The sequence below is a fragment of the Charadrius vociferus genome, unplaced genomic scaffold, assembly GCF_000708025.1.
Source record: "Charadrius vociferus isolate BGI_N301 unplaced genomic scaffold, ASM70802v2 scaffold62, whole genome shotgun sequence".
NCBI lineage: Eukaryota > Metazoa > Chordata > Aves > Charadriiformes > Charadriidae > Charadrius > Charadrius vociferus.
Genome location: NW_009647419.1, coordinates 2,844,581 through 2,858,479, shown reverse-complemented (window position 1 = coordinate 2,858,479; position 13,899 = coordinate 2,844,581). Strand labels below are relative to the sequence as shown.

Sequence of the window (13,899 nt, the reverse complement as noted above, 5' to 3'; positions counted from 1 at the left end):
TCCAAGAAGGCTATCCATCATACTAAAGTAAAGGGAACTGTCATCTTATGCTGACTATACTCAGGGTTATGCCTACTCTAGCAAGTGCTCACAAAGCACCTTTTATCTGAAGGAAAAACTATCATCTAGAAATAGCATTAGAAGATTCCAGCAGTGAATCAGGTTCAATTTTTTCCTTCATCCAGCAAATCTGTTTTGCCTCTCAACAGGATGCAGAATCTTGCAGTATTTGCTAATCTAAGAATTATCTCATGTTTAATTATTTTAACCATTTTCTGTCTCAAAGTGTTAATGCAATTCAGGTGAACAAAAGAAATTTTCAAGATCTTAAAAAAAAAAAAAAAGAAATAAAAGGGGGGGAGGAGGGGACTTTTTGGAGGGAAAAGAAGGGAGTACGCTTTTCGCAGTTGTACTCACAATGAAAAGGTGATGCAAGTTGATCCTGGCCCAGTCTCAGTGGTAATGAGCCCTCAGTGGACTGTTCTCCTGAAATCACTTTTTTTACTGGATAATATTTGGGTTTGATCACATATTCCTGTGTTTGGCCATGATGAAGATTCATCATCAATGTCTGAGACGAAAGGGGTATCATCCTGTTTTAGGAAAAAAACAACCAAAAAAACCAGAAGAGACAGAATGATGTAAGAATTAATAAATTAGACTTAGAAACTATTGGTAAAAAGTTAAAGACAAATTCATCTGTACTCCAAGTTCTCAAAATACAGTTTGGGAAACTTACTAGCCTCCAATTAAGCACCTGATTTTCCACGCATTTAGCATTCTCATTGTCTTGTCAGCTCAACAAACACATAACAAATAAAGACTACAGGGATTATATCACTTCAACATAGCAACAGAAGTATCATGGATAGGTCAGAAGACAGGGAGGAACAGTAAAAAGTCCTCCTCAAAATCCTGAGTTGGAGCTCAACTTTGTTAGAACAAGGAGCTCTGCAGACTGGTCAGAGAAGCAGCAGTGCATTTCTTCTCTATTTCTTACAACTGCCATTTCACACCAGCTATGTTAAAAGTAGAACCTAAGCCCAGCTGACTTTCCCCCTCTGTTCCCAGAAACCCTGTTTTCTTCCCCACCATACCCTTTTAACCATAGAGCAGAGCACTGCTCCTCTTCCCCTTTTTCAGCCCGTTTCCCATCTCATCAGAAGGTTTGCCTGTGTTTTGCAGCTCCACGGTCCTTTCCCCAACCACTTTCTCTTTGTCTGCACTATTGAATATCTCTGACAAATGTTCCATAACCACATGGCTTTCTTTCACAGCAAGACTATCTCCCCTTCCTGTTAAAACAAGACGATTCCTTCAAGCTCACCAATTCTCTCACTGCCAATCCCAATTCCTTATGTGTACTGTTAGATTCCTCAGTAAGATCTCAGCTTCTCGCTGCACAAGACATCACCAACTTTCAATAGAAATTCTCTTCTCAGAAAACATGGTTATTTTGCCACCACCAGCAGCAGGAACCATTTCTTTAGTAACAGACAAACTGGCCTTCACTCTCCCACAGTGTTACCCAGCAATAAACAAGCAAGGGAGCAAATCACGCAGCTGTTAACCACATGCAATGAAACTGTGAGCGCCTTTGGGGCCCTAGGCTGCAGAGTTCCACTGCGTAACAAACAATAGCACAACTTCAAGTAATAAGCCTACTAATAGCAAGTCTTCAAGAAATCGTAGCTAATGTAGATTACACAGTAGAGATACACATTCCTCAGAGAGTAGTATCAATTATTAACCTAATAACAGTGGCTACAAGGACTACATTGTCCTTTGCTCAGATGAAGTCACAAAAAGAGTGGGATGCTGTAAGCCTCCCTCACTTTCTTCTCAACTAAGGGTCTGTAATAAGTTCAGTCTGCAAAAGTGGAAAAATGGGAGAGTCACGGGACCTGTAACAACCATCACTCAGAGCCACAGTTCTGCAAGGTAAATAACTGCCCCCTGAGAATAAGGCATGGGCCCTGTATCACAGAGGACAGCTGAGCAGCACTTCCCCACAGTGGTGGGACTGAAAAATTTCAGCTGAGTGAGAAGTCAGATGATTATTGTATTGTTTTCCTACATGTGAAGCTTGAGCCAGCCCCTATCTCCAAAGCAATGCCTGATTCCTTAGTCGTGTTATTTGAGGATGCTTAGTAACTGCTGTAGCCAATGGATTTGTGGTTAGAACAGACAATGGGGTTTTGTCCTGCACAGATGCTCTTGTTAACTTGGATCAGTCTGAGAAAAAGTGCATTCATTAACAGAGACATTCTAGGACTTCCATACAACAGAAACATAACTCCTCAGACTATCTCCAAGTCAATTTTTTCTAATACAGTGCTTACACAGTCTCATTATATTCAGTAAAAGTCACTTCCCCAGATTAAGAGAGAATACTGTACTTTTTGTGTTGTCTTTATGTTTCCTACCAGCAGATCAAGAGAAGCTTCAGGGATGTTATAGGTCAGGCTGAGAATTCAACACAATCTGGCAAAAAGTATCACCAGGCAGACTTTAACCTGCGATAAAGCTGAAGTCATTGCCTTCAGTACTGCTTACATATGAATTTCATTTCTTTAAAGAGTTACTACAATCATTCCTGTAGAACCTGTTTTTTCTGCAGATCTCATTTGACACCTATGTATAAGGACATCCATTTCTGCACCTGGACATAAGAGGGTCTATACTGAATTCTTCCCATGTGATGTGTAAACACGCCGTGACAACAGAGGTCAAAATACTACAGAAGTTGATACTACAGCAATCTATTAGAAGTTATATATATGTTTGTTTAAAGGTGTTATCTTCTTTGACTGAACACAGACAGATGCTGCCATTTAAGTGCCTGTCTGTACCTATAGGTACACACAGAAGTACACCAAATGTTTAAAAGTTGCCTGGTATTGGACATCCAATGCTAGTGAGGATGTGAGCTAAATGGCAGCAGGTTTTTGCCAGCCATCTGAGCAGCTTGACTGGTCTTCCTCACCAGTGCAGTTCCAGTAGGAGCTGATATGGTCAAACATCAAAGCATTTATGAGATCCATCTGATCTGACTGTTCTTTTGATATTCAAATTCTTCCCAACATGACCTAGTTCTTAAAAATGTTAGTTCATAGTCGAAAGGATATTGCATAGCTAACTGAGATACCACATCTTCCACTAGAATCAAAGATACTACTAACTACATAATGGGAGCTATATGAGACCAGTCACGTAGCTCTGCTATCAACAGCCTGGGTACAGACACCAGTGAAAGACCTGGGTTTCTTCTTCCTAGACCAGCACATAGGGGGTCCTTCAGTGCTGCAGGACTTCTAAATAGGAAGATGGGATTTCTAGTGGGCTCAGCAACACAGCGAGTTGTAATTCTTTTTCTTTGTATTGATCCCTGTGAAAGAAGTCTTCAGAACTATCCCTTCTAATTGACCTCAGAAGGCAGAAGAGAGCCTGATCCTTAGAGAGAAGGCAAATAATATGTCAGCACTGAAAATTATTAATATGAATGTAAAATGTCACAAGGAAACAGGCCTAGTTTGGTAACAAGCATCACCCCAGTCCCTACTGACCGCTTTTGGAAATTATCCTTAACAGCTCTACTATAACATATTCCCAATCCTCTAAAAAGCAGTGGTTGTTGCTATGACTTTTGGTGCCAGCTTGTCAAACAACCCTCCTACCAGCCCAGGAATACTACTGCTTCTTCCCTCTCCTGTAGGGTGACCTCTGCCAAGTTCAGGAGCTCTGCCTGAACCCCTCACACTGGTTCTGTCTTTTCATGGGGGCCCAGGTGCCACATCCACAGTGACATCACCTGTGCTGGGTCCCCTGGCACAAAGCAAAAGCTAAGCCTACTATTATTCTCAGGTTCATCCAGCTGTCCCAAGGCAAATGGTCCAGGCAGTTTAATCTCTGTTCAGAATACACTAGGGTAGCAATGTTAGGCACTGAGTGGAGTGTTTTCACCTACTCCTGCTGTTGGAATATTCAAATTAAAAAGTAAGCAGCAAGATAGACTGATTTCTTCACAACACTGGTCAAGGTTCAAGGCCAAGAGGAATAGCTGGTACTATCTTGCTACCACAGCCCACAAGAGGATACTCCAAGTAGGCCACAGACACTCTAAACTAGGTTTTTATAATGTAAAACAAAGAAATGAAAGACATACTCATCAACTTATGGGCACTATACTTGAGAGAAATAGTTCTTATCTATTAATAACAACCATCACCACAACTGAAGGCATTTTATTGCTTCCCAAGTTTAGAACATTGCTTACTGCATGTTTGAACACTGCACAACTCTGTGGAACCCCTGGGCATTGTTGCAATACAATATAGTCAAGTACTACTAATGCTCCCTGTAACACTAATTAAAAAGATGCAATTGTTAGTTCCAATCTAAGTTTTGCATGAAACAGCCAAGACTACACAACATTTTTTGCATTACACAGGCTTATGTCACTAATTTATCTGGTAGTTTGTAATTAAATGGTCAAAACTGACATTAACTTAATAAACTTGACAAAAACTTTCCATTGCAGAAGCATAAACTAGGCAGACAAACAAACGTCTAATTGCATTTTCAAACAAACAATATGATAAATACATATAAGGCTATAACAGCATTGCAGAGGGAGAACAAACATTTGCAGCTAACTATCACACAAAAGAAAGCTCGCTCTCTTGATAAAAGGAATCCAGGAATGCAATGTATCAGAGTAACTCTGGCAAGCAGAAATGAGACTAGTAACGTTTGGCATGAAAAGTACTGTCTAGACTAAATAAGACAAGCCTGACTCAGGCTGCTTTCTTCATTTTATTTACTGTAAGTCTGATGCTCCCATGCTTGGCTCCTAGCTAGCAATACTTAAAAAAGAAAAGTCTAAATTGCTAACACAATTGTTTTATACAAACCTACAAATTAATTCCTTCTTCACTACCTCCTCTCAAGATCACAATGAACAGTCAAAAGGAGAAGAAAACCCAGCATTTTCTAAAATTATGAGATAATAAGGAAAATATGCAGGACAGCTTGAAAGGCATGAAAATAGAACTAAATCCCCCCCACCCTGTAAATTATTAAAATTCAGTTGCTAGTTCAGTCTGACCTTTGCCAGCTGTTTCCTCCTTACACTGCTGCTCTGATATTTTTTTTTTTTAAGATACATGAAAAAGTTTAACTTCCCAGCTGATGATGAACAGATGGGATTTCTTCAAAGCCCTTTACATTATGATACCCAACATTAATCAAACATGGCCTATTTCACAATGTCCTACCAGTCACAAAAGATGAAAGAGAGGAACCGTTCAAGCTTTTCTTTCTTTTCACCATTGCAAAAATTCTGCACAAAATGGATTTTTACATACAAAGATGTATTTTGTAATGCATAATTAAATATCCTGTCCCTGACATGTAGTGCAAACACTGCAAAACAAACACTGAGACCTACCTACTCTAGAATAACTAGGGTTGCATTCATATTTTCATTATAAACTTGCCTTGACTTTGTATCTTTGTGATACATTTTCTCCCAGATCATGGTTTGGATGTGACTGATTTGTTTTCAAATATCTTCAAGTTATTAATTTTTTACTTTTTTTGCCCCTTTAAAAGATAAGGATGTTATTCATACCATAGACCAGATCTTATTTGATCATAATAGGCTGATTTGTAAAGGAAGTAATACTGTAAATCTTTATTAAGATATTTAATCTACACCAAGATAGAGGTGTAGATTGCCCAGAGAGGTTGTGGAGTCTCCCACTCTGGAGACATTCAAAACCCGCCTGGATGCCGTCCTGTGCAACCTGCTGTAGGTGACCCTGCTCTGGCAGGGGGGTTGGACTAGATGATCTCCAGAGGTCCCTTCCAACCCTGACCATTCTGTGATAAAAAAGGTAAACAGGGAATCAAAATTGTTTACAAAGTTTCCCACAAAAATATAAACATTAACTGTTATCCACAACTACCAGTTTTGCCTAACTTAAATGTAATTTCTGTGGTAAAATCCTTGTTAAAGACACTTTCAGGGACTACCTACTCTTAAGTTTTTGCTAATAAAGTTAGCCCTGTATTTGCAGACTCAACTGAATTGCTTATTGGTTAGAAACCTTTTGCCAGCATAAGCTCCTGTAATAGCTGAACTAAAGCTCTGTAAAACAAGAGTGTTTTCAAACTAAGCACAACTATAACTCCATTGATTCATTCCATCTTCTGCATACAACACAATAAACTGAAATGTGTAAATTTATGAACATTCTTCCAGGTTTCTAAAGAGAAGAGGTACACTGAGTTTTCCCAAATCATGAGCAATGATTCGTTTCCTAGATGGCAAAAAGTAGTAAGAGGTCTTACAGCAGAAGAAATGTATCTGTTGGTTGAATATTCAGATACAGATGCTCAGTCAGTCACACAACTTGATGGAAGCTACGGTTTCTTCAAGTTATGCAACAGCAGACAAGTATTTCTCATATAACAGGGCAATTAAAGATTAAATTTGAAGAATACTCCTTCTGAAAAGGAATGAAATTATGTAAATGGCAATTCTATCAGTGAGAAAAAGGAAGGCTTGCCTACTAGATCTTTTCATTAGAATGAGCACAGAAAGTTTGTTCTATCCCTCTCCCGAAGTGCCATCAAGATACAACTAACAAAAATCTAAAAAATTTTTTTAGAGTATTAAGTCTTAACTACCCTCAAAGTAAACCAACACTTAAGGAAACAGTATGCACGAAGACTAGAGAAATCTAGTATGAGACAACTATGAACAAGAAACAGACCGAAGTCTGTAGTCTCACAGTAACAGCAACTTAGAAACTTCCCTTTTCACCATTCACCAGATGAACAGCTAGAAGCTACAAATGATTCATTCTTATGCATACCGTCACCAACACTTAACCAGTGAAGCTCTTCATGAATCCAGATGAATTAATTTAACATGCAGATTGTTTTGTACAGGCTCTCAGACATACACACACCTTCAAATTGTCAGGCACTTCTTACTGGCAAAGTTCAAGGAAGCAAACAAAAAAAAACAAACACACAACCACCCCAACCCACCAACCCTGAAACAAAAAACCTAGATGCAGTGCTGACTTGTTCTTGTTGACCTACTTTTGCTGATTTTTTTGGTTCTGTTTTGCTTTTTCCAGGACACTATGTTTGATAATACTACATTTATGTAAGATACTTCCTCAGTGTCTTTTGGAAATCAGGGAAGGTATCAAACTCATCGATAATTCAGCTTTTAAAAGAGTGGCTGCCAAGGTCACAAATATTTGCATTAAAAGTTTGTCCTTCAGTCATTCGCTATGTTACAACAGTGTGTCAAGATGAAACTCTCTAGATAACGGCAGGCTTACTTAACCAGAGCTCTGAGCAAGTACAATACATAATTGTTAGTAAAATTAACGTACTATATCCCTTCCCTGTTTCACATTACATTTTGTACAGAAAAATCACTTTTGTTTTCATCGGTCTAGTGGCATGTTACTGAATATCTTATGATAGATATGTTACTGTATCTTATGCTGACACCAAACAATAAAAAAATTACTCTGATAAAGATTCATTAACTAGTGATAATTTCTAATCTGTCCACCCATGAGACACACTTTGGTATTAGAAAAGTATGCTGAAGTGACAACTAAAAATAGAAATGTAAACTCCCACAATTGATGTTATACAATAAAGGCAAATGAGTACAGCTGCTGCAAAGCAAAACCATGCATCTCTAATCTACTCAAATTCTTGGGCATGTTAAACAAAACAGCAGACAAAGAGCCCATTTGGTTGATATAATTTATTTGAAATTTGGAAGACTTTGAAGACTTATCTTATAACAGACTACTAAGAAACCCTAAATTATAAGAGTGTTGCAAGCTTAAAATGGGGTAAGATATGGGACAGAACAGATACACTGTTTTTTCTTGGACGTATCCTTTTGAAGTCTACCAACACATACATGGCTTGGTAATACCTCACTTTTGCTGAATAAGTAACTTAGAATTATCTGAAATTCTGCCACAGTAATTCAGAAAACCCTCAAATCTAATTTGGTCTTCAAGACTAGCAAGCATATATTTACACAAGATAAATTCATTCTGAGGATACACTAATGGCCTTGTCTGAATTAAGCAGAAGTCCGTCGTTTAGGAAACTAATAATGAAATTAAAAGTAAGTATGCAGTAAAGAACCTAAAACCTTGGTCTCCCTTTGAGATTCTGGCAGGTTAAGTCATGAGTATAAAAAAATAATTCAATGAGCAAGTAACTACACCATCAAGTTCTTGTGTAAATGCAAATGGATTAACCAAAAAGTTTTGTCACTACAGCTTGTTATGTCTAGGAAGTGTTCTTAAAGCATGACCTTGCTGGTACAAGCAGAGCTTCTCAGAAGGGGTCAGTAAAAGGGAATACATCATAGGTTTATAACCTGTTTATAAATTAGACTTATGTACAAAGAGGAAAAGGCACAAAAAAAAGACAAGACAATTACTAGTGGCTAGCCAGGAAGACAGAAGGACTCTGAGTAGCTGGACTGTAGATGAAATCAAGCACTGATCAACATGGCAACGTGCATCAGAAGCAACAAGAACTTGTCTCACACATTACTGATACCTACACTGACTGCAGCCAACCAACCAAGAGACTCTAGCATCAGCCTGGTGAAAGCTTCCAGCATACAAAATTGGATCAAAAGATAAAACTCAAAGCATTACTGAGTGTAAAGAGCTGAGGGAAAATAACAAGGAAGACATTTAAAGGCACTGATACCCACAAAGCTAAAAGAGAGTCCATGAAGTGCCCACGCAGGGAAAAGCCAGACTCTGTCTGGTTCCAGAGAAAATTCTTTAGGGAATGTATGACAGAAAGACATAGAATAACCCTTAATTCAAAATAAAATACAATAAATGCTAGAGTAAAAAGGAAATACTTTTCCCACATACTGCAGAATCGGTTTATGGAAAGAACTATCACAAGATATTATGGATCACAATTGTTTCCAAGGATTCCAATGTAAATGGATGATAAGCACATCTCAAATGCAATTATGAGATGACAGAAGAAAACCTCAAATCCCTGTGCTTAAGCATATCAGTTTCCTACATAATAAACAACATGAACAAACCTTAATTCTCTCCTCTCGAGGAAGTGCCAACAAGCATGCAAATCAGAGCACTTTATCCCTCTGTAATGCACACTGACTTCATATATAAGAAACTACTAGAAGATGTAGTATGATCCTGACTTCACCCAAGTATTATACACAAAAAGTGCTATGTGCTCATTATATGAGACTAAACTATGTCTTCATGTGTTTGAATGGGGAGATGTAACCATCTTAATCATATTTACTGAAGTCTTTCTAAATTTACTTGGCAAAAAGCATAAAATGCATAATACTTTACAACAGACAAGCCTAGAAAATGTCAAGATTAAATCCAGACTCCACCTTCAGTACATGTATTTTTCAGCAGAAGCTCTTTTTGGTATACTAAATCAGCAGCAAGAAGCTCTGACAGATGTACTGGCTAGAGGATACACTCCCTGAAACACCCCAGGCGCTGCTCTTACTAAATTATGCCACAGTATTTAGCAATCCTAAAGATGGGGAGTCAGGGGAGAAAAAGCAAAACCAAGAAGTTTATCCAAGTTGTCCTCCACAGTGGCCACCTAAATTCAAGTGATGCAACAACAGCATTCTCCCTGCCACATCTGGGAAGTCTGGAAGTGATGCAAGACAAAGCCAGAAGTACATGTTGCGCTGTACCCCTGATGGTGAAAAGATAAGCGGCAAAAAGTTTTGAAGCTAGAAATAATATTCATATTAGGTCAAGAACACTTTTAACATCTAAACTTTCAAATGTACAACTTCCTTAGCTGAACTAGATAAACAAATCATATGATCTATTTTTTCATACCACAAAATTGAGTAATAATGATTATCCTTTGTTTTAAGTCATCACAAAAACGGACTGCTTCAATTTGCAAACAGAACCAGGGAAAAGGGGGACAACAGCAAGCAGTAACATTTACCAGGAGTCTAACTTTGGGGGTCAGGAGCCTCCAAAGCGTCGTGACATACATCTACAAATAGTTTGAACATAACATCACACACAAAAAATTTCAAAGTAATTAAAGTAGTAAATTCATGCAGGATCAGAGGACAGCAATTTCCAACAGTTCTTAGTGAATTTTAGTTGTTTCTTGAAATTCATAGAATCATAGAATGGTTTAGGTTGGAAAGGATCTTGAAGATCATAGAGTTCCAACTCCCCTGCCATAGACAGGGACACCTCCCACTAGACCAGGTTGCCCAAGGCCATGTCCAGCCTGGCCTTAAACACCCCCAGGGATGGGGCATCAACAACCTCTCTGGGCAACCTGTTCCAGTGCCTCACCACCCTCAAAGTGAAAAACTTCTTCCTAATGTTTAATCTGAACCTGCCCTCTTCCCGTTTATAGCCATTCCCCCTTGTCCAATCACTGCATGCCCTAGTAAAAAGTCCTTCCCCAGCTCTCCTGTAAGCCCCCTTTAGGTACTGGAAGGCCGCAGTAAGATCTCCCCGCAGCCTTCTCTTCTCCAGGCTGAACAGCCCCAACTCTTTCAGCCTCTCCTCATAGGAGAGGTGCTCCAGCCTTCAGATCGTCCTCGTGGCTCTCCTCTGGACACAGTCCAGCAGGTCCATGATTCAGCCATATAACTTTTTGTTCATTAAAACCGCATACATATGATGCAGTATAACTATATTTACATCATGATGGATTTTCAGATAAATAACATTCAGGGAAATTTTGTGGTTTTGCCTACATGGTATAATGTCTTAAAAAGATAAAGAGAAGGCAACTCTAATCCTTTTCATGTTCGTACAAGATCCCTAGTGTAAAAAGGTCACTTCAGCAGAGCTAAAAACCGAGTAAAGCTAATGGAACTAATAAAGCATTAATTCACTTTCATGACCTGGGAAATTCCTCTGCAGATAGAACCTTAACAAAGAATTTGACAACAGATCAACAAAAATCAACACGCTTTATTTATACATCTATTAGAGATACCATGAAAAAATAATTAAACCCCACCAAAACACTATTTATCCACTTGTTTAATAATAAAGAATAGATAGAGACTATTTTACCCACATGACTAATTGCTTTAAGGCTTAACAAGAACAGCACTTTAGGAATATCTCTATTGCCTTACCATCCCAGAATCAGGAGGCACAATACATACCTTTTAACTTCAAACATTAAAGAAAAAATAAGTTTAGTACATCAACACTAACTCCTGGCATATATATAGATCACTACAACATTTCATACAGCAAGTAAATCTAAGAACAGCACACAGAATCTAAATTTAAAAACAGGCTTTTTCTCGTTTACTTGCTTAACTTAATCCTACTAGAAGAAGATTGGTTGCTTGAAAACTAAGTGTTGAAATAATCTTTCAGAAAGCAAACCCAGATAATATAAAGACAGTAATATTTTTGTCTGAGAAAGGTTCACGATTTTCAGCAAAAATTACAGGGCTAAAGGTGAGCATAGATTTCAACTGAATAGTGACTCATCATTCCACTGCTAATGAGCCCAACGAATACCATAGTTATTATAATGATGCACTGTTATTTCTAAAATAATTAGGTAGAAGGTAAGCCTATCTAGCACACCAAGGTCAATGATGAAAGCTAAACTGTTTGAAATCTCAATTTCACTAGTGATCTTGCTATACTGAGCAATACAGTTTATTCCACAGAGATGTGAGCATAAAAAGTTTAGAATAGGCATTTTTTCTCCTCTCCACTTCTGTATCTGTAAAACGATGATCTACATCACAATCTAGTAAGATGCTGCAAAGTATTTAACAGTGAAAGGTTTTAAGATTGTACAGTGCTCGGTACACATGCAAAAGAATACCGAAACAGTTAAACTGGTTTTAATACCATCTGTTTCCCCAGACTCTAGCATAAGATCCTGATTCCACTGAAGTCAACAGCAGAACCCTCATTTATTTCATTGCTGACTGTCATTTCATCCCAGGACTTTGTTACTTGTCAAACACAGCTTTGCACCTTTGGACTTAAAACCCGTAGATGCTACACTCAGCAGCCTTTACCCTGCCTTTGAGTGCTAAAGTAGAGATTCCTCCTGGTTCCTGAAACCCAAGTTTATCACCCTGGAAGGCTTTGAAATGCAAACAAACTTAAAGAACACTGTATCCCTGACTGCAGCCCATGATCAACACAAGGATAAAGTACGTGAAAGCAATCTAATTCCTTATTATAAAAATAAGTCAAATTACAGTTCAATTCAGCTTGCAAGAAAGCAGCTATGAAGAATTTCTGACATACGGCTGAACCAACAATGTCTGGAAGAACTTGGATCTCCTATTCTAAACCACTTTGCCTACTTAAAAAAAAAAAAAAAATACTCTGACCAAAAGCCCAGACTGCATTCCAGAGGTCTAGGAATAGCTTGTTTTCCTATTTGCAGTAGGTAAATTTGAAGTCTGTGAGGCATTCCTCTGGTTTTTAAGGATGTCTCCGATTTCTCCTCAAAAATTCACTTTGCTTCTTACTCTACATGTAAAATTTTGCTTTCCGTAGAACTACGAGCTTTGTTATAAGAAATATTTTTCAGAGTGATTCTTGAGGAAATGCAGTTCCTATACATGCCTTCTTTCTTATACTGTCCCAGTCCTTGGTTTTAGTTCGCAGATTTTCATACAATACATTACGGATATATTGTAACTCACTGAAGTTTGTGACTTACAGGTGTGTGTTACACACAGGCATAATAGTAAACCACATTTCACAGTACTTTTTTTTTTTCCCCCCTGTTGCATAAGGGATTCCTTTTAAACATAAGCTGAATACTATCATTCCAATGAGTCTAAACAATAAAAAGGACAGGTTACAAGGTGTTTGAAATTACATCCTTAGGATTCAGTTTAGAAGTTTCTTCTCACATTCTTTTGATTTGCGTGCTTCGTAATTGAATATCTGCTAGAGTTCTTTGTCTTTCCTCATTAATGACTTCAAAGAAATACATGCTTGAAGTCCTAAGGATATTAGACTAATTTGAATTATCTTAAAACACCCAGTGACTGCTCAGCAAACCAGAAAAAGCAGACTGTGCTTCTGGAAATAACATACTATTTAGTTAGTGAACTGCACACACAATCAATTAAAAAATAAACACATCAAATTAAAGAATACCATCAATACATATAATTTAAGTTGGTTAAAGTTGCTAAAGCACCACAGTAACCTAGAAACATAAGAATACATTAAAAAAACAACTCCTAAAAGTACCTTTTTTTAGATTTTTTTTTCCAGAAGGTTTTCATGGCATACCATTTATGCTATTTCCTTGGGGAGGGAGCGGGAAATAAAAGCCCTCCTCACCTTCTACAATGAAACAATTCAGATGTGCAATTTAAATCTACAAACTCATTAGTTCATGGTATAATTTTAACTAGCATCTGATATATCTAGGTTTGTTAACTTAATGAAAACCAAAAATCTAAATACAGTATTTCCCTCTACAGTAAAATTATTCTGTTACTAGAACAGCTATCTTACTTAAAAAAAAAATCTCAAAATTTATATTTTCAAATCAGATGAGTGACACTGACAACTTACAGCCAAAACCAACACAAAACTGATTCTTCACAGTACTTGCATAGGCTAACATATGTTGAATCACAAAACAGATCAAACAACCTTATGCACATACTAACACATATACAACTTGCAAACAAAATCTACTGAGACAATTTGTCATGGTAGGAATATAAGCAAAATAACTCAGTACCATCTCAGGATAACTGATAAAGGCCTGTAAAACATCCTATTCTGTGGTGCCAGCTGGTTTGTGAATTACAAATCCTGAGCAGCC

General features: G+C 37.8%; 1 protein-coding gene across 1 annotated transcript in view; it reads right to left on the bottom strand.

Moving 5' to 3' along the window:
- Positions 1–13,899, bottom strand: part of LTBP1 (latent transforming growth factor beta binding protein 1) — a 187,520-nt gene that overhangs the window by 152,601 nt on the left and 21,020 nt on the right. The window contains exon 2 of the mRNA XM_009880398.1: positions 418–593. Coding sequence (XP_009878700.1) covers positions 418–593 — 176 coding nt within the window. The remainder of the gene's footprint in view (positions 1–417; positions 594–13,899) is intronic.